The sequence below is a fragment of the Chlorocebus sabaeus genome, chromosome X, assembly GCF_047675955.1.
Source record: "Chlorocebus sabaeus isolate Y175 chromosome X, mChlSab1.0.hap1, whole genome shotgun sequence".
NCBI lineage: Eukaryota > Metazoa > Chordata > Mammalia > Primates > Cercopithecidae > Chlorocebus > Chlorocebus sabaeus.
The window spans coordinates 50,256,926-50,278,769 of record NC_132933.1 but is presented as its reverse complement, the minus strand read 5'-3'; the positions used below and the strand labels follow the sequence as shown (position 1 = coordinate 50,278,769).

At 41.9% G+C, this 21,844-nt stretch overlaps 1 protein-coding gene across 1 annotated transcript; it reads left to right on the top strand.

Annotated features, from left to right (window-relative positions):
• Window positions 1-803: 803 nt before the first annotated feature.
• On the top strand, window positions 804-2,871 carry BEX4 (brain expressed X-linked 4). The gene is made up of 3 exons (XM_007992377.3): window positions 804-934; window positions 1,378-1,456; window positions 1,840-2,871. Exon 3 carries the CDS (start codon window positions 1,845-1,847, stop codon window positions 2,205-2,207), a length of 363 nt encoding a protein of 120 aa, XP_007990568.3. The 5' UTR covers window positions 804-934; window positions 1,378-1,456; window positions 1,840-1,844; the 3' UTR covers window positions 2,208-2,871.
• The last annotated feature ends 18,973 nt before the right edge of the window (window positions 2,872-21,844 follow it).

The window sequence follows — 21,844 nt, the reverse complement described above, 5'->3', positions numbered from 1 at the left end:
ATGAGATTACTTGGACACAGGAAGGGGACCATCACACACCAGAGCCTATTGTGGGGTGGGGGAAGGGGGTGATAGCATTAGGAAATATCCCTAATGTAAATGACAAGTTAATGGGCACAGCACACCAACATGGCACATGTATTCATATGTGACAAACCTCCACGTTGTGCACATTTACCCTAGAACATAATATAATTTAAAAAGGGGGGGAAAAAAGAACAGAAAGTTATTAAGAAGAATTAGAAAAAATCCACTGTCCTTGACTCATTTCCTGTTCCCGCCAAACGTTCTGGTGTAGAGAAAAGGGGGAGCATTGGTAACAAGGACCACGGTTTTCCGTTGGGGTGGGCGGGACAGATGCTCTCTTTATTTAAATTTTTGGCATCTTGCTCATCATAAATTTTCTTGCAATAATTTTGTTTTTTAAGATGTTGCATTAAGATGTTATTTTTCTTGACTGCTGAGGAAATTTGCACCCCTTTAAATTCTGCGCCCGTGTCCTGATTGGGAGAGGTGGGGAAAATCCTGGGAGCCCAGGACAAGGAGAGGCAAGTCCCACGGAAGTGGGAATGACCAAGAGCTCCCTGAGAAGACAGTTTCCTTCTTGGTGAGGCAGAGGAAGGCCCAAGAATACACAAAGACAGGAGAGTGGAAAGGCCGGCCAGGCTGGAGATATTGAAAGAGACTCCAGATGAGGATGGGGGGGCCCGAAAGCCCCGCCAGACTCCGGGCTGCAGGAGGGGGCGTGGGACGGGGGCGGAGCTGTTGGCGATGACAACAGCCCCACGTGACCAGCCAACACTGAGTCTCGTCTGGCTCTGTCGTCAGAGCCATCGTCGCTCGCTCCCTTCTCGGTGGCGGTACCTGCTCCCGGTGGCCCTGAGGACGTGCGGGCCAGGGGCGGCCCGGAAAGTAGGAAGCGGAGGGGGAGCAGGTAAGGGATCCGGAGTGGGGTCCCTGGGGTTGGTGTTGGGGAGCGGCGCCGGCCTGCAGAGGCCCCACCCCGGGGGAGCCACGCGGAGACGCAGTCGGTCCGCGATGCAGCCCCCGGGCCCCGCCGCGGGCCCGCGAGCCTTCGTTGAGCGGAGAGGTGCCCGTCCCCGAGGGAGCCGGCGGTCCTGAGGCTACGACCGTTCGGAAACACCTGCCTCCGCCACCAGCGCAAGCTTTTCCGACACCCCTGCCCCGCCCTTCTTGGTGAAGAAAATGGTGGTCAGCTTGCGGGCGGGGTGACTGAGGCGGGGGGCGAGGGAGGCACCGAGGGCCCGGGCCCGGACTCGGGCCCGGTGCGGGGCGGGGAAGGGGCCGGATGGCGGTGGGTCCTAGCTAGCGTTCCGCTGCAGCAGCCCCCACTTCCCCAACCCCGGCCGTCTGCAGGTCTGCGAGGCTAAGTGTCGCGGCGGCGCACCTCGCGTCGAGAATCGGGAGGAGGAGGAGACTGCAAGGATAGGCCCAGGTCGGTGCGAGCGACAGTGGTGAGGCGGGGGCTGGAACGTGAGGAAAGCCCAGTCTGAGACCCCAATCCATGCCTTCACCCTCGGCTCCCTCTACTGCATGCAACCCTCCCCTTCCCACACCCCATCCTCGTCCTCCATTTTACTGCCTGCAGAAGCGTGGAGATGGATCTACAGGGAAAATGGTGGGCTTTGCGGGAGGGAGGGGCTCGGATTGGGGGCACCCCACAGGGCCCACTGGCTTCTCAGGTGGAAAAAAATGAAATATTAAAGAGTATAAAGTCAAGTCCAGGGCTCTGAATTTTAAAAGGTGCCTAGTAGGGCCTCTGTCCTCAGTGCTTATCAGTCCACAAATTCAGCTCATTTTCTGTCTCTTGTCTCCTAGGAGTAATGGAGTCCAAAGAGGAACTAGCGGCAAACAATCTCAACGGGAAAAATGCCCAACAAGAAAACGATGGAGGGGAGCAGGCCCCCATGCCGAATGAAGAAGAATCCCGCCATTTGGGAGGGGGTGAAGGCCAGAAGCCTGGAGGAAATATCAGGCGGGGGCGAGTTAGGCGACTTGTCCCTAATTTTCGATGGGCCATACCTAATAGGCATATTGAGCACAATGAAGTGAGAGATGATGTAGAAAGGTTTGTAGGGCAGATGATGGAAATCAAGAGAAAGACTAGGGAACAGCAGATGAGGCACTATATGCGCTTCCAAACTCCTGAACCTGACAACCATTATGACTTTTGCCTCATACCTTGAATCCTAAAAGTTTTTGCTGAGGTTAATGTGAACACTGCTTTACAAGCTTGTATTTTTGTGATTTACTTTTTCTGTAAGCCTTTTGGTGTTTCCACTTAACCAGTTTCTAATGGAAATTAGAATTCTAATTGTATATTATTTTGTCTCAGCCAAAAAGTTACTGTCAGCATGGCAATTCACCCATTTTAGGAAAAATACTCTTTTCATAATATGAACTGCATAAAGCAGTTCAAAAAGCAGTCTGTATTCCATCATCTTCCTCTTTCATTCCTGTCCTTATTTTTTGTAAATACTACTTTTCCTCCTCCGGCTACCTGTACTCAAAATCTCAGTTGTCTTTGACAATTTTTTTCTTGTCCCTGACCAAAAAAGAATGATCATACCCATAATTCACTGTTTGATATTTTAAGAATGTATGTGTTCTAGTGTTTTTCAGAGTGAGTCTACCATCTGTATAAAAACACCTTGGGGGCAGGGGCATTTAAGAATGTGGGACCTATCGTCCAGACTCACAGAGTGGGGCTCCAGAATCTCCATTTTTAGCAAACTCTAAGTAATTCTGATGTGTACCAAAATCAGTGCCATTGGTGTGTGTGTATGTAACTATGTATGTGTGTATATATAATGTGTCATAACCGTAAACAATAAAGAATATCAAGATGAATCTCTCTGACTTTGGTGGGCAAGTAATTAAAACTGTATGAGACCTTAAAATAGACTGATGATTATAGGAGCGGTAGGGAGAGTGGCAAAATTATTCACTGTGCAGAACAAAGCATGCCTGAAGGTCACAGCCTGAGGAACTCAGAATTCATCACCCTTGTCAGCAGTTTCACATCCAGGATCTCATTTTATCCTTAGAATAACCTATAAAATCTGTGTTGTTATCCCACTTTTACAGATGAGGTCACTGGGTCTTAGAGATGTTAAGTACCAAGGCTAACCTCTGCTTGGGGTGGGAGAATCCAGCCTGGGCCATTTTCTATTGGACCTTACCATCTGGAGATGCAGAATATTTGACTTTTGTAATTTGATGACAGGCTGAGGATGGTAAAAGAGACTCAACAAGAAGGGGGCTGATTTTCTATACATTGTTTTTCTACATCTCAAATACAGGCACTTTAATTTTAGAATATTGAGGGATAAAAAAAATAAGGCCCTCCAGTGTTGTTCAAAGTTAGGGTTGCCACTCTGGCTCTTGAAATCAGTTTTGTGGGTTACAAGCAATTTTTTAAAAAGAGAACAAAACTCATCCTGTCACCCGTGAGTAGTGTTAAGAATTGTTTTTGAGAAAATAATGTGTTCTATGTAGTAAATATTGCCACCTTTAAGATGTATTTCTAACTAGGTCACAGTGAAAAAAAAAAAAAAGAATGAAAATCACTTATTTGGTGCAAACCTGGTTTCACAAGTGAGGAATTGTAAAGAAAGTGATTATTCCTAAGGCCACACAGCCAATTAGTGAAAGACCTGTAACCACCCACCAAGCCACAGTGCTTCAGGGTGCTTGTCTTCTCACCACATTGCCTCCACAAAAAATTATTTGGAAATTTTTGCAGTATGTGCTGATTCCCAGTCAGTGTAAATGGAAAAGCATATACAACTTATGCAAAAATCACTTTATTTGAAGTTCACACTATTTAGTCATCAGAATTCCTGCATGTTCAACTGAGAACCACATTCAAGGGAAACTCTGTGCCTCAGGTAATTTTGGAGCTGGAGTGATCTTTCATCTGTCTAGAGGAAGAGGATGATATAGAGTCTGATTTGAAAATGCACAGTGGTGAACTCAGGCACTTCAAAAAGGTGCCTGACTGAGTAGCTGACTGAGTAGAGTCCATGAATGATCTTTTGGTTCCTCTGAAAATGAGTACTGTGCCTTCTGGCAACCACCAATTGTGGATTTCCCAAAGTAGCCTCAATCTCCCTCCCTCACAATAAAAGCTAGCTCTGCGGTGTGAGATCAGAATATGATTAGTTGAAAGAAAGCTGAAGCCTCCTCACTGGGGTTTTTGAGAGAGGATGAGGAATAAGGACAGACTTTCTGGAAGAAATAAGTGTTAATGCTTGGGTTCAGAATATGGTTTTTTGAAGTACCAAAATGAACCCTGTCTCCTTGGTGTTTCTGGGAGAGTGGGATGATAAGGACAGAATTTTCTGGAAATGGTAAAGGTCAGAGAACAGGGTCACAATGTAATTGGTTGAAGGAGAACTAAAGACTGCTATCCTGGGAGTTTCTGTGATGGTAGGCGATGAGCACAAAACTTTAGAGGACATAAACTTCAGTGACCAGAACATGATCAGAACATGATTGTTTGAAGAACTGAAGAAAACTCCCTTACCTCTGTGTTGCTGCAAGGGTGGAGGAGTAAAGAGAGAACTTTCTAGAAAAAGAGGGGGCTGGATCAGAAGGTGACTGAAGAACAGAGCTATCACAGTGAACACATTTATACATCCCATGGGAGGGTCCACTTTCCTTGATCTTAGTGGGCAATACATTTTGTCTTTTTAAGGTGACAACAGATGATGTCAGTGAATGCCTCTAAAGAGACTAGCAAGAAAATATAATGACTTTTTTAGAAAAACAACAAAAGCAAATAAACCAAGAGTGAAGAAAAAGGGCTAACACATTCATCCCTATCAGTGGTTTATACATTCATGTTTGTAAAATTTTACTTTCTTGAGGAAAATGTGTATGTTTTTATGGATTTTGGAGCAAAGCTTGGGATGGATGCCTGGCAATTAATGTCTGGCAAATCTTCCAGAACTTAAGAGGAAAAAGACTGACAAGACCTCTGAGAAGAGGAGGGTCAACCTAATCTTACACAGCAGCATATGCTACTGTCTTCATATTACAGAAATTGGAGATATCACTGAAGAAGTCTTTAAAAAGGCCAGTGTTATGAACCGAGTATTTGTGTCCCTCTTAAAATTAAAATGTTGAAAACCTAATTCCCAAGGTGATGATATTAAAAGGTGGGGCTTTTGGGGGGTGATTAGGTCATGAGGGCAGAGTCCTCATGAATAAGATCAGTGCCCTTATAAAGGAGACCCCCCAGGCTGGGCGTGGTGGCTCACATCCATTATCCCAGCACTTTGGGAGGCTGAGGCGGGCAGATCACGAGGTCAGGAGATCGAGACCATCCTGGCCAACATGGTGAAACCCCATTTCTACTAAAATATAAAAAATTAGCCAGGGACAGTGGTATGCACCTATAGTCCCAGCTACTGGGGAGGCTGAGGCAGGGGAATTGCTTGAACCTGAGAGGCAGAGGTTGCAGTGAGCCAAGATCACGCCACTGCATTCCACCCTCATGACAGAGCGAGACTCCATCTCAAAAAAAAAAAAAAAAAAAAAGAGAGACCCCCAAAAAGCTCCTTCACCTTTTCTGTGAACCAGGAAGCAGGCCTTCATCAGACACGGAATCTACCAACACCCAATCTTGAACTTCACAGCATTCAGAATTGTGAGAAATAAACTTCTGTTGTTATAAGCCACTCAGTTTATGATATTTTGTTATAGCAGCCCGTATGAGCCAGGACAGCCAGCAAGAAAAAAAGTGAACTTCTAATGAAAAAAGCAAAAACAAATAAACAATTCAAATATAACAAGAATAAAATCTCAGGATTGGGGGTAAGACGGCCAATTAGATGCAGTCAGGAGGAACATCTCCCATGGAGGGACGGGGCAACGACTGGCACACTCCTAGCAGATCTTCTGAGGAAAGGCATTGAGAGCAGACAGGGAAGAGACACAGATGCTGCACTAAAGGCAGAGGAAACTGGAAACCCTGTCTGGGGCAGGTACACCAGGACTCATTCCTAGTCCCCAAGTACTCCTGGGGAGGGGATGAGATGAACAGGCAAAAAGCAACGAAGTCTGCCCACAGGCCTTTGGAGAGAACCTTGACCACCATGGACACTTGAATTGGCAGGGAGAGCTGCTCAGAGAAGTGGTAGGGGTAGAACTCCAGCTAGAGTGGAGGCCAGAGGGTTTGGTGCAGGAGCATCTGTAGTGGGAGCATGGTCAGTGTTGCCCATCCCCCTAAGCTGGACTCGCTCCTATAGGAGACTTTAGCCCTAGGGCAACTGTGGGACCTGAACTCTGCAACGCAGTCTTGCCCAGGAGATGGAACCGGTCTGACCTGAGCACCTCTCAATCCACTGGCCTCTGGCGGGGCCCCAGCGTAGCCACGCCTGCTTGCAATGCAGCCCCCATGCCACATCACAGCTCCGGTGTGGGCGGATCTCAGCTAACCAGCAGAATGCCCCAGCAGAATGGCTCCAGCTTACACGCACTAGCTCGTCCGCACTCTCCCCCAACTGTAGCCTCACCAGACCGCTTTTCCCACATACACTCACCCTTGGCCACCCCCAACATCACTTTGCCAGTGCGTGTGTGCTGGCAGGCTGACCTTGCCTTCCCTCCCACGCCAGTGGGGGTGTGCCTATGCACTGGCCATGCCATTTTTGCTGGCGTGAGTGCACCCCTCCCCCTTCCCCAACCACCATTGTTGTTGGAGAGTTGGCAGGCAGAGTGCCCCACCCCTGTGCGTGGAAATGGCCTCCAGGTGCGAAACTAAGGACAGAGAAAAGTGGACCCGCCCCTGCCCTAAGAGGCCAGTGCTGCCAGCTGGACCGCTCACAAAGGGCAAGAAAACCACCACCAGTGTGAACACGCACACAGTCACGGGATGGGCCCTGTCACTGCCCTGCCCCCATAGCCTCGCTGTCAATGCTAGCGGCTGCCGTGAAGGCCCGCACAGAAGCCAGCAACACAGCACCCGTCAGTACCCTGTTGCAGCAGATGAGTGTGCACCCTACCATGCTGCAGATGCTACTGCCACATAGGAACGAAGATGGATACCACTGCTACCGCCCTAGGAAGTGCTTTGGCTGGCACCACCCATCCTAATGTGATAACCAGCAGTCTGGGAACACCTCAGCCCTTGTAGCACAGCAGGTTCCTAACCTCAAGGAGCCAGAGAACAAAGCGGGGCTGATGCCAGTCTCCCAGTGTTATAGCACATAGTCCAGGAGCCCTGAGCTGAACCTTGCCCCCCTAAAATCTTCCAGAAATGAAGCCAGTCAACTGAACTATACCACAATGAAACCCCCAAGGTCATCAAATAGGATAAAAGAAAAAAAACACATCAAAAGGACAGCAACTTCAAAGATTGAAGAAACATCAACACACAAAGATGAGAAAGAACCAGTACAAGAACTCTGACAACTCAAAAAACTAAGTGTCTTCTTTCCTCTAAATGACAGCAGCAGTTCTCAAGCAAGGATTCTTAACCAGAATGAGATGGCTGAAATGACAAAAATAGAATTCAGAATATGGATAGGAGCAAAGATCATTGAGATCCAGGAGAATGTTGAAACCCAATCAACGGAAGCTAAGAGTCACAATTAAAAGATGTAGGGGCCAAAAACCAAAATAACCAGTATAGAAAAAAATGTAACCAACTCAATAGAGCTGAAGAGCACACTACAAGAATTTCATAAAACAATTGCAAGCATTAACAGCAGAATAGACCAAACTGAGGAAAGAATCTCAGAGCTTGATGACTGAGTTTCTGAAATAAGACAATTGGATCAGAATAAAGAAAACAGAATGAAAAGGAATGAACAAAATCTCCATGAAATATGGGATTATGTAAAGAGACTGAATCTATGACTCAAGAATATTTATGAAAGAGATGGGGAGAATGGAAGCAACTTGGAAAACATGTTTCAGGATATCATCCATGAGAACTTCCCCAACCTGGCTAGAAAGGCTAATATTCAAATTCAAAAAATCCAGAGAACCTCCATAAAATACTTTACAAGATTACCTCCAATACACACAATCATCAGATTCTCCAAGGTTGAAATGAAGGAAAAAATGATAAAGGCAGCTAGAGAGAAAAGACAGGTAACCTCCAGAGGGAAGTCCATCAGACTAACTGTAGACCTCTCAGCTGAAACCCTACAAGCCAGAAGATTGGGGGCTTATATTCAACATTCTTAAAAGAAATTCCAATGAAGAATTTCATATCCAGTCAAATTAAGCTTCACAAGTGAAGGAGAAATAAGATATTTTTCAGACAAGCAAATTCTGAGGGAATTTGTTACTACCAGACCTGCCTTATGAGAGTGCCTGAAAGAAGCACTAAATATGGAAATAAAAGACCATTATCAGCCACTAAAAAACACACTTAAGTACAGAGACCAATGACACTATAAAGCTACCACACAAACAAGTCTGCATAATAATCAGCTACCATCATGATGATAGGATAAAATCCACCCATATCAATACTAACCTTAAATGTAAACAGGCTAAATGCCCCAATCAAAAGACACACAGTGGCAAGCTGGCTAAAGAACCAAGACCCTAATGTATGCTGTCTTCAAGAGATCCATACAATGACAACCATAGGGTCAAAATAAAGGGATGAATAAAAATCTACCAAGCAAAGAGAAACAGAAAAAAGCAGGAGTTGCAATCCTAATTTCGGACAAAACAGACTTGAAGCAAAAAAAGATAAAAAAAGACAAAGGGGCATTATGTAATGATAAAGTATTCAATTCAACAAAAGACTTAACTATTCTAAATACCTACACACCCAACATGGAAGCAACCAGATTCATAAAGCAAGTTCTTAGAGATCTTCAAAGAGACTTAGAACGCCACACAATAATAGTGTGAGACCTCAACACTCTACTGATGGTATTAGACAGATTATAGAGGCAGAAAATTAACAAAGTTATTCAGGACCTGAACTCAACACTGGACCAAATGGACCATTAGACATCTACACAACTCTCTACCCAAAAATAACAGAATATACACTCTTCTTGTTGCCATGTGGCACATACTCTAAAATCAAACACATGCTTGACTATAAATCAATCCTCAGCAAATGCAAAAGGGCTGAAATCATACCAAACACTCTCTCAGACCACACTACAATAAAACTGGAAAACAAGATTAAGAAAATTGCTTGCAACCATACAATTACATGGAAATTAACCAACTCACTCCTGCATTACACTTGGGTAAATAATGAAATTAAGGCAGAAATCAAGAAGTTCTTTGAAACTAATGAGAACAAAGATACAACATACCAGAATCTCTGGGACACAGCTAAGGGAGTGTTCAGAGGGAAATTTATAGCATTAAATGTGGACGTCAAAAAGTTAGAAAGATCTCAAATTAACAACTTAACATCTCAACTAAAGAACCTAGAGAACCAAGAGCAAACAAACCTCAAAGCTAACAGAAGACAATAAATTACCAAAGTCAGAGCTGAACTGAAGGAGACAAAGACACAATAAAAATCATTCAAAACATCAACAAATCCAGGAGATGGTTTTTTGGAAAAAAAAATTAATAAGATGGATAAACTGCTAGCTAGACTAATAAAGAAGAAAAGAGAAATGATCCAAATAAACACTATCAGACATGACAAAGGGAATATTACCACTGATCCCACAGAAATACAAATAACCATCAGAGAATACTTTGGATACTTCTATTCACATAAACCAGAAAACCTAGAAAAAATGGATTAATTCCTGAACACATAACACCTTCCCAAGACTGAACCAAGAAGAAATTGAATCCCTGAACAGACCAATAATGAGCTCCAAAAGTGAATCAGTAATATCTTACCAACTAAAAAAATCCCGGGACCAAATAGATTCACAGCCAAATTATACCAGATATATGAAGAAGAACTGGCACCATTCTTACTGAAATTCTGCCCAAAAAAAATTGATGAGGAGGGACTCCTCCCCAACTCATTCTATGAGGCCAACATCATCCTGATACCAAAGCTGGGCAGGGATACAATGAAAAAAGAAAACTTCAGGCCAATATCCTTTAAGAACATTGATGCAAAATCCTCAAAGAAATACTAGCAAATTAAATCCAATAGCACATCAAAGAACTAATCCACCATGACTAAGTGGGCTTAATCCCTGGGATGCAACATACACAACATACACCAATCAATAAACATGATTCATCACATAAACAGAACTAAAGGCAAAAACCACATGATGATCTCAATGGATGCAAAAAAAGCTTTTGATAAAATTCAACACTTCTTCATGTTAAAAACTGTCAACAAACTAGATATTGAAGGAAAATACCTCAAAATAATAAGTGCCATCTATGACAAACCCACAGCCGACATCATATTGAATGAGCAAAAGCTGGAAGCACTCCCTTAAAAATTAGCACAAGTCAAGGAAATCCTCCCTCATCACTCCTATTCAACATAGTACTGGAAGTTCTGGCCAGGGCAGTCAGGCAAGAAAGAAAGAAAGGGCATTCACATAGAAAGAGAGGAAGTCAAATTATTCCTGTTTGCAGATAATGTGATCCTATATCTAGAAAACCCCATAGTCTCATCCCAAAAGCTTCTTAAGCTGATAAACAATTTCAGCAAACTTTCAGGATACAAAATCAATGTGTAAAAATCACTAGCATTGCTATACACCAACAACAGTTAAGCTGAGAGTCAAATCAGGAATGAACTCCTACTCACAATTGCTACAAAAAGCATAAAATACCTAGGAATTCAGCTAACTAGCAAGGTGAAAGATCTCTACAAGGAGAACTACAAAACACTGCTCAAAGAAATCAGAGATGACACAAACAAAAGGAAAAACACTCCATACTTATGGATAAGAAGATCCAGTATACAAAAAATGGCCATACTGCCCAAAGATATTTATAGATTAAGGCTATTTCTACCAAACTATCAATGACATTCTTCACAGACCTAGGAAAAACTATTTTAAAATTCATACGAAATCAAAAAAAGAGCCCAAATAGCCAAGGCCATCTTAAGCAAAAAGAACAAAGTAGGAGACTTTACAGTACCCAACTTCAAACTATACTACAGGGCTACAGTAACCAAAACAGCATAGTACTGGTACAAAAACAGACACATAGACCAAAGGAACAGAATAGAGAACCCAGAAATAAGATTGCACACCTACAACTATCTGATTTTCGACAAACTAGACAAACACAAGCAATAGGGAAAGGATTCCCTATCCAATAAGTGATGCTGGGATAAGTGGCTAGCCATATGCAGAAGATTGAAACTGGACCCCTTCCGTATACTACATACAGACATCAACTCAAGATGGATTAAATGTAAAACCCCAAACTACAAAAACCCTGGAAAACGATCTGGGCAATACTATTCTGGACATAGGAACTGGCAAAGATTTCACAACAATGATACCAAAAACAATAGAAACAAAAGCAAAAATTGACAAATGGAATCTAGTTAAACTAAAGAGCTTCTGCACAGCAACTAGCAACAGATTAAACAGGCAACCTACACAAAGAAAGAAAATATTTGCAACCTCTACATCTGACAAAGGTCTGATATTCGGAATCTACAAGGAACTTGAACAAACATACAAGCAAAAAACAAACAACCCCATTAAAAGGTGGGCAAAGGACATGAGCACACACTTTTCAAAAGAAGACATACATGCAATCAAGAAGCATATGGGAAAAATGGTCAATATAACAAATCTTTAGAGAAATGCAAATCAAAATGAGATATCATCTCACATCAGTCAGAATGACTAGAATTAAAAAGTCAAAAAATAGCAGATGCTAGTGAGGTTGTGGAGAAAAGGGTATGCTTGTACACTGCTGGTGGGAGTGTAAATTAGTTCAACCATTGCGAAAAGCAGTGTGGTGATTCCTCAAGGAACAAAACCAGAACTGCTGTTCAACCCAGCAATCCCACTATTGGGTATACACCCAAAGGAATATAAATTGTTTTACCATAAGGACGCACGAACACATACGTTCATTGCAGCACTATTCACAATAGCAAAGACGTGGAATCAACAGCAGACTGGATAAATAAAATGTGGTACATATATACCATGGAATACTACACAGCCATAAAAAAGAATGAGATCATGTCCTTTGCAGGAACATGGATGGAACTGGAGTCCATTATCCTTAGCAAACTAAGGCAGGAAGAGAAAACCAAATACCACATGTTTTCACTGATAAGTGGGAGCTAAATGATGAGAACATGTGGACACAAAAAGGGAAAGAACAGACACTCATCTTACTCAATGGTGGAGAGTGGAAGGAGGGAGATGTTCAAGAGGAAAAAAAATTGGGTGCTATGCTTAGTACCCAGGTGACAAAATAATCTGTTCACCAAACTCCCAAGTCACAAGTATACCTGTATAACAAACCTGCACATCTAACCCTGAACCTAAAATAACAGTTAAAAAAAAACACACACAATAAAATACCAAAACAGTTTGCCTCTTTCAGTTCTTTCAGTCTATATCTACATGGGAGTAATTATTTTAGCTTTATCGGGATATAACTAAAGTTTACAAAGCACATATTTAAAGTATTCAATTTAAACTATTTTGTCTATATTTAATCCTATGAAACCATGACCACAATCAAAATAGCAAAACTAAAAATTTTTGAAATTAGCAAAATAGCAAACACTTTAATCAATTCCAAAAGTCTCTTTTTTCCCATTTGCAATCCTTCCTTCCTTCCTTCCTTCCTTCCTTCTTTCCTTCCTCCTTCCTTCATTCCTTCGTTCCTCTCTCTCCTTCTCTCTTTCTTTCTCTCTTTCTCTTTCTTTTTTTTTTTTTTTTTTTTTGACACCAGATCTCGTCAATTTGCCCAGGCTGGTCTCAAACTCCTGGGCACAAGCAATCCTCCCTTCTCAGCCTAGCAAAGTGCTGGGATTACAGGTGTAAGCCACTATGTCTGGCCAAGAGCAGAGTTTTCAATGGAAATTTTAAACAAGTGTGATCAAGATCCTGAAGCACTTCTTCAAAGAATTGTAGCAGGAGATGAAACATCACTTTATCAGGATGGTCCTAAAGACAAAGCACAATCAAATAAATGTTTACCAAGAGGTGAGAGTGGCCCAGTCAAAGCAAAAGGAACAAAAGTTATAGCAACAGATTTTTGAGATGCTCAATGCATTTTTCCTGTAAACTTTCTGGAGGGCCAAATAATGATAACATTTGCTTATTATGAGAGTATTAGAGAAATTTAGCCAAAGCTTCAGCAGAAAAATGCCCAGGAATCTTCACCAGAGTCCTTCTCTACCACAACAATGCTCCTGCTCATTCCTCTCATCAAACAAAGGGAATTTTAGGAGAATTTTGATGGGAAATCAGTCTTTAGGTATCCACCTTACAGTCCTGATTTAGCTACTTTCGTCGTCTTCTTGTTTCTTTTCTTTTTTTTTCTGAGACGGAGTTTTGCTCTTGTTGCCTAAGCTGGAGTGCAATGGCTCAATCTCGGCTCACGGCGATCTCGGCTCACTGCAACCTCCACTTCCTGGGTTCAAGCCATTCTCCTACCTCAGCCTCCCAAGTAGCTGAGATTACAGGCACGTGCCACCACACCTGGCTAATTTTGTATTTTTAGTAGAGATGGGGTTTCACCCTGTTGGCCAGGCCTGTCTCGAACTCCCAACCTCAGGTGATCCACCCGTCTCGGCCTCCCAAAGTGCTGGGATTACAGGCGTGAGCCACCGCGCCCGGCCTGTCTTCTTGTTTCTTCATCTTAAAAAACCTTTAAACGGTACCCATTTTTCTTCAGTTAATAATGTAAAAAAGACTGCATTGCATGGTTAAATTCCTGGGATCCTCAGTTCTTTAGGAATAGACTAAATGACTGCTATCATTGTTTACAAGTGTCTTGAACTCGATGGAGTTTATGTTGAGAAATACATCTTATATGTTTGATTTTCAACTTTTAATTCCATTTTTCCATGAACATTTTGAAGTTGTATGTGGAATGTATGTATGTATATGGAATGTCTAATACAGACAAATCTGTTGAGACAGAAGGTAGATTAGTGGTAGGTGCTGGCTGAAGGGAGCAGGAATGAAGAGTGTCTACTGAGGGGTATGGAGTTTCTTTCAGGGGTAATGAAAATGTTCTGGAATTAGATAGTGGTGATGATTATACAGCCTTGTAAATATACTAAAAACTACTGAATTATATAATTCCAAAGGTATTTATTGCATATGAGTTACATCTTCTAAAAATTGTTATTAAAAATAGCATATGGCCAGGTGCAGTGGCTCATGTCTGTAATCCCAGCACTTTGGGAGGCAAAGGGAGGAGGATCATTTGAGCTCAGGAGTTTGACATCAGCCTGCGCAACACAGCAAGACCCCGTCTCTATTTTTAAAAAAATACTATTACAGGTTGGGCGCGGTGGCTCACTCCTGTAATCCCAGCACTTTGAGAGGCCAAGGCGGGCGGATCAGGAGGTCAGGAGATCGAGACCATCCTGGGTAACACAGTGAAACTCTGTCTCTACTAAAAATACAAAAAATTAGCCGGGTGTGGCGGCAAGCGCCTGTAGTCCCAGCTACTTGGGAGGCTGAGGCAGGAGAATGGTGTGAGCCCAGGAGGCAGAGCTTGCAGTGAGCCAAGATTCCGCCACTGCACTCCAGCCTGGGTGACAGAGTAAGACTCCATCTCAAAACAAACAAACAACAACAAAAACAAAACAAAACAAAACAAAAATACTATTACAAAGAAGAACAGCAATAGCCAGACAGGACTGTTTTCTATAAATAAAACAGTTTGGTTGTCTCCCAATAATACAAAAGTATGTAAACAGTAGCATGAAAAATATAGACACATTTAAGTATAAGAAGCATTTTACTATATGATAACGTTGCTATGTCAAATTAAAAAGAAAATATGTGTCATTTCTTAAATTTTCTTTTTCTTCTACGTTATGCTGACTTGGGAACCAGGTAATTAATGTAGCTCCTAGAACTAAGTTTCTCAGCCCAAAAAGAAAGCATTTCATCTCCAGCCTCCCTCCCTATTAAAAGGTGCTGCTGAAAAAATCCCCACCTATATATATAAACCATATAATAAAAATTTGTAATAAATAATCTCATCATCTAATAATCTGGAATATAAGCTACAGTCCCAGTTCTACCATTTATTACGTATATGATCTTGAAAAACTTTTCTGAGTCTCAGTTTTCTCATCTGTCAATTGGGACCAATGATATTTAACTGTGGCTGCAGGTTCTTTGGAGAAGACTATTCCTAGTACATACTTATGATGTTATAGTAAGGTCCTCCCTCAAGGGGCTCTGGGTATGATAGTTGAACTGACTTGAGTCTTGTAATTAAGAGAGAACCTAGACTATCTAGTAGCTTATATCAGCCCTCTGTTTGCTATGATTAGGAGTTTTTGATCATCCAATCAAGTAAAAAATTAGTGGGCCACCTGTATTAGTCAGAGTTCTCTAAAGAAACAGAAATAATAGGACAGAGGTATATATAAAGGGGAGTTTATTAAGGATTTTTGACTCACACGATCACAAGGTGAGGTCCCACAATAGGCCATCTGCAAGCTGAGGAGCAAGGAAACTAGTCTGAGTCCCAAAACCTCAAAAGTATGGAAACCAACAGTACAGCCATTAGTCTGTGGTAAAAGACCCAAGAGTCCCAAAGCTGAAGAACTTGGAAACTGATGTTTGAGGGCGGGAAGCGTCCAGCACAGGAGAAACATGTGGGCTGGGAGACTAAACCAGTCTAGTCTTTTCATGTTTTTCTGCTGGCTTTTATTCTGGCCGTGCTGGCAGCTGATTAGATAGTGCCCACCCAGATTGAGGTGGGTCTGCCTTTCCCAGTCCACTGACTCACTCAAATGTTAATTTCCTTTGGCAACACCCTCACAGACACACCCAAGAACAATACTTTGCATCCTTCAATACACTCAAGTTGACACTCAATATTAACCATCATACCACCTATTCATTTCTCTCCTGGTAATACATAGATGACAAAGTAGGCTAATTACTATACAATCATTTCCAAAATCTCAGAGGTTTAGCAAACTTAATTTTTAATTTTCATTCAGATAGTAGTTCAATGCAGGTCGGATGGGATGGGACCAACCTCGTGCAATCGTTTAGGGACTATGGTTTGCGGGAAGCTTCACAATCTGTAAATGTGATTTCCAATGTTGCCTTGGGTGTTTACATTCATCAGGAAAACAGATGAAGGGAGAGGACTCATGGAGGATTATGTTGGAGCTTTCATATGGAAGAGACATGAAGTTGGTAAATATAACTTCTGCTCACATTCCAATGGCCAGAAACCAGTCACCTAACTGCAACACAGTCTGGGAAAAGCAGTACCTGAATATGAACCTCAGAGAAAAATGGAACATAATTTAGTTAACAAACATACTGTCTCTACCATTGTATCACAGGATCAGTTAGCTGCAGATAAAAATTCCTCCAACTCAAATTATTCTGTCTATCATGACATTCCTGGTGCATATTAAGGTAACCAGACCTTCCTTGGTTAATCACCCAAGTGATTAAGTTCAGCCTCTTAATTTACTTTATGTGAGATCCTGGCATCACTGCTGAAATGAAAATGACATATCAAGCTTTAGAGTCACTCTCAGCATCCTCTGCCTAAGGAGAATAGCCATTTTAAGACTTTAAAAATATACTTGCCTGTTCATTACTCAATTTCTTGTTAGCAGTAACATCTTATGGCCCTCTCTCCGGGCATAGTTAGGAAGTAGATGTACTCATAATACATGATAAATACACAACAACATTCCCTTTTCCATGATTATTCAGGTTCTTGCCTCTACAGCATACCAAGCAATCTCTTGTATACCAATCTTGTTTAGTGTGATCCATCAGAAACCCATATTTCAGTCAACCAACTGAGCAAACAATTAGAATCCAACTGCATGAGATAACAGATTGAATTTAGAATCTCTGCTGTATGTGCAAATATTGATTAATAGCGAATTATTATATATAACATAATATATAATATAATAATAAAATAATAATTATTATTAATAGCTGATTAATATTAAATAATAATTTAACAGATTATTATTTGGCACTATGTGTCTGGTGCTGTCCTAGGTGTTGAGGATTACTGGACTGAACAAAACAAAACAAAACAAAATATTTTCAGTCTTTTGGAACTTAAATTCTTATTGAAGAAAAAACAAAAGAAGGCTTGTGAGGAAACAGCTGAAGGAGGTGAGGAAGTGATACAGGTGGATATCTCAGCGTAGATTTCTAGGCAGAAGAAATAACAAATGCAGTGGCTCTAAGTTAAAGGATACCTGACCACAGTAGCTAAAATTATGTTCCTTCCTACCTTTAACTAATATCCTCAGAAACTATTCTCAAACATATTCTGGAGATTATTGGCAATGTGGCAAATACATTAAATAAGCAGAATCTGTAGGATGAATAATATACCAACTTTTTTTTTCCCTGCTGCCTATGCAAACCTGTTCTTTGGAACTAGTTCTACTCTTGCCCCTTGGGTGAAATCTAGGGTATGCTTCATAACTTTTCTGCCTGCTCACGTAAAGTAAAAAATCCTTCTGTCAGTTCCAGTCATAAAACAGTTTCTATTCAATGAGGGCAGAGATGATGTGAGAAGAAATTAAAATCTTATATAATTGATACTGTTACAGCCATCCAGTATCAGCACTTTCTATGACTCCTCCTCTTGTGTGACATTTTTCAGAGTATATAGGGAGTCTCCCATTGTTGAGGAGCTCTCCCTTGCTGTTCTCTTGAGAAACATATCCCTGGGCTAGTTGCTTTTGACTCCTTATTTAGCCTTTAACCTTCCAGCAGTATATCTCCAGGTTTTATTTTAAGGTGGTTTTTTTTTTTTTCTTCTCCAAAAGACCATCATGATCTAAATCTATGACATCTCCAAGCTACTTCTGTCTTCCATATGGCCCACGTCAAGTCTATGGGAAGCACTTACACATCCTTTGCCCAAAATGACTCTCAAATTCAAAGAGTCCAGGCTCTCCCCAAACTTTCTTCACTCTGATATCAAGGTAGCTGGTCAGCCAGTCTCTTGTGTTTTGGATTTCTCAGGGATAATTCGGATGCTTACTATGTTATCAAGTTCCAGGAACTCTGAATGGTCAAATTGAAGATTTTGGCTGCAAGCTTGCTGTGATATGAAAAGCCCCTGTGCCTTCCTCATGTGGGGGCACTCATGGAATACCAACAGCTCTCATTAGAAACTCCTTTCCAGGCCAGGCGCAGTGGCTCATGCCTGTAATCCCAGCACTTTGGGAGACCGAGGTAGGTAGATCACTTGAGCTCACAAGTTCGAGACCAGCCTGGGCAACATGGCGAAACCCCATCTCTGAAACAACAACAACAAAAAAAACCCACAAAAATTAGCCAGCTGTGGTGGTGCAAGCCTGTAGTCCCAGCTACTTGGGAGGCTGAGGTGGAAGGATGGCTTGAGCCTGGGAGGTGGAGGTTGCAGTGAGCTGAGATTGTGCCAGTGCACTCCAACCTTTTTTTTTTTTTTTTCTCGACAGGAGAAAACAAGAAAACAAACTTTCTTTTAATCTCCAGCAATCTTCCTGGCCTCTCAAATGTCTTTTGTAGGCTGCAAATCGGTGGTTATTTAAGTGCAGCAAAATCAGTGTTCATTCATGTCCATCCCAAAACCTGCTTTTATCACCTTACTCTCCACTTTGGAATTTAGCAGTAGTTGACACCCAGTTGTCTTGGGGCTCCAACCAAAAAAGAGGCTGAAATAGGTAAGGTTATATTTCCCATTATAACAATATAAATATTAAAAAGTTTGTAATTTATCTGGTGTGTGAGCTATTTGATTTTCTAATTTCAATCTTCCCATTTTCCCACACTCCAGCATCCTGGGATTTGATTCTAATTATAGATTTAGAGAAAATAAGTACATCTGTGGGACAATGAGGAGGGAATGAGGACAATTGGTCTCCCTTACAAGGGACCTTGAGGCAGGTTGTTATGGATCTTCAAACAAAGTAGGAACAGCCTCACTTATATAGGGGAAGAGGAGTTGATTTAGCTGGTAAGGAAGACCTAATAAGGGTTGAAGGAAGCTGTTAAGGAAGACCTAATAAGGGTTGACCTAGGGGTATTCTGAAGCAGAGTTCCATTCTCCCCCTTCTCTGTCTTGGCTTCCTCTTCCTTGTACTACTCATTTCTTAAGGCCCAACCCTGAACATAGAGTGTCTGAGATCATGCCAACTAGAAGCAATCTCTTCCATTTCAGTCATTGATGCACAGCATATGGGGCCTTGACCTCTTCTGTGGCCTTTAACAAAGGCTGCCCTGTCTCTTTCATCTTAGGTGTGTGTGTGCACGCGTGCGTGTGTGTGTGTGTGTGTATATAGAGAGAAAGCCCACCTCCTCAGAAAGTTACGTGCCAGGATAGTAGGCAGGTGCCCACTCTCATTCTGCTTTAGTAGCATCTGTAATGTTTACTTGGTGTGTCTCCAGAAATCTCGGAGGCTTGAGAGAAGCTGTTTGCTGATTGGCTCACAAATATACCTTTTTTCTTCCTGCACCAAGTTAAACACAAAGATTCTATTGACTCCTCTGCTGCTTACATGTAGTCAGAGGCAACCTTACCATCATTTTAATGGAGTTATTGACAGAGAATATCCTCAATTGGGCATGAAGATGGTGATCCGTTTGTGATCAAGTGCTGTTTTCTGAGCAGTTGCACCACACATGGGCTATACTTACTTTTGAATTTAACTTAAGCCCAACGCTGCTTACATCTTTTAGCTTGGTAATATAGTTACATAGTTCAGTCGTAAAACAGAAATAAACGTTTGTTTTTCTTGTCCTCAGCCCTTCCCTTCCCTTCCCTTCCCTTTCTCACAATTCAGTCCTAACACTGTCAGATGGGGAAGGTCAAAGTAGGTGTCTTTATCAGATGAGAGGAGGGAGCTGTGTCTGCCTGAGCAGGATGAGGAAGGCATTCATGCTGGAAGAGCAGCTCATTGCAGGGTGTCAGAGCCTAAGAATTATGATGAGGGCTTCCCAGACAGGAGACAGCCAAGTGAGGGATACTGGAGTTTTATCTGGTTGAAAAGGGTGTCCATGTGGAGGAAGTGTGTGGCAGACTGGAGCAGGGTTTTAAAGTCTGAGCAGGTTAAGAAGCATGGCCATGCTGCCAACAGTGTGAGGAAGGTACCTGTATGGTAGGAGTTGCGTAGGGAGGAAGTCTGTTGCACTATGTCTCAGCCAGAACAGGTTTACAAAGTGGGTCGGAAAGCAGGGACTGTAATCCACAGTTGGGAGGATGTCAAGTGGAGCTTCCAAGCAGAGAACAAGGAGTGCAGGAAATGGGAGATTGTTTACATATAGGGGGGTTGATCAAATAAAGGTAATGGGATCCAAGGTTCTAATTGTCATAGTAGAAGAGAGTTACAAATATAGAAAGGGAGAAAACTAGAATGAACCTGGTGGTATAGTATTGGAGTTAGGTATCAGTGTGAAGTCATGGCTTCAATGGATAGAGAGACAGAAATATAGATGTAAATGTGTGAATGTATATTTATGTGAGAATTTGTGTGTGTCTTTCTCTGTGTATATACAAATATTGCCTGATTCCTCCCACTTAGAGGGCCTGGGGCCACAACACCCCAATAGCAATAAGCACACCTAATTGTTCATATCTTGCTTTCAAAATGCCATTATTAAATAAAAGGAACAAAGAATCCTTGGAGAATTCCTTGGATGGAATGTTGGATGGGACAGGAAAATAACACAATGAATCTGGAACATCTTGATGTGCCAGAAAGCAAAGTGCTAAAGAAATGATGGAGGCATTCCAAAAGGACGTGGAAGGAAGCCTGAAGAAGTTTCTACGAGTCAAGTAGCAGATACTGTGAGCATCAAAATAAAGAAATATGGAACACGTTATAGCCTGTTGAATCAAAAAAGGAAAACATGAGTCAGTATATAAATAAATATACATATATAAATACACAATAAACATTTACATAATTTCAAAATTCCTTACCATAAAATATTAATAATTACAATGGAAAAAAGAGTACCAAAATGACCTGGCAGTCACTATCTTAAACAAATGATCAGTGCAGATATTATAAGTAATGAGACAAATCAAAATTGTGGGCCACCTGATAGGACAGAAAGAGAATACTACAGGCCAGGTGCAGTGGCTCACTCCTGTAATCCTAGCACTTTGGGAGGCTGAGGCGGGTGGATCACGAGGTCAGGAGATGGAGACCATCCTGGCTAACATGTTGAAACCCCGTTTCTACTAAAAATACAAAAATTAGCCAGGTGTGGTGGCGGGCGCCTGTAGACCCAGCTACTTGGGAGGCTGAGGCAGGAGAATGGTGTGAACCTGGGAGACGGAGCTTGCAGCGAGCAGAAATCGTGCCACTGCACTCCAGCCTGGGTGACAGAGCGAGATTCCATCTAAGAAAGAAAGAAAGAAAGAAAGAAAGAAAGAAAGAAAGAAAGAAAGAAAGAAAGAAAGACAGACAGACTACAACATCACTTCCATAATAGTCCTGCCAAAGATGCATAACCTGAATCCATTCAAGAGGAAATATGAAGCAAATCCGAAATAAGGGACATTCTAGAAAATAGGAACTATAAGATCATGAAAGTCAACGAAAGCCTAAGGACATACTCTACATGAAAGGATGATAAAGAGTCACCAATGAAATGCAACAGGTGATTGTGAACTGGATCCTTTTGCTATAAAGAACATTGCTGAAAAGCCAAAATTGACAAATGGGATCTAATTA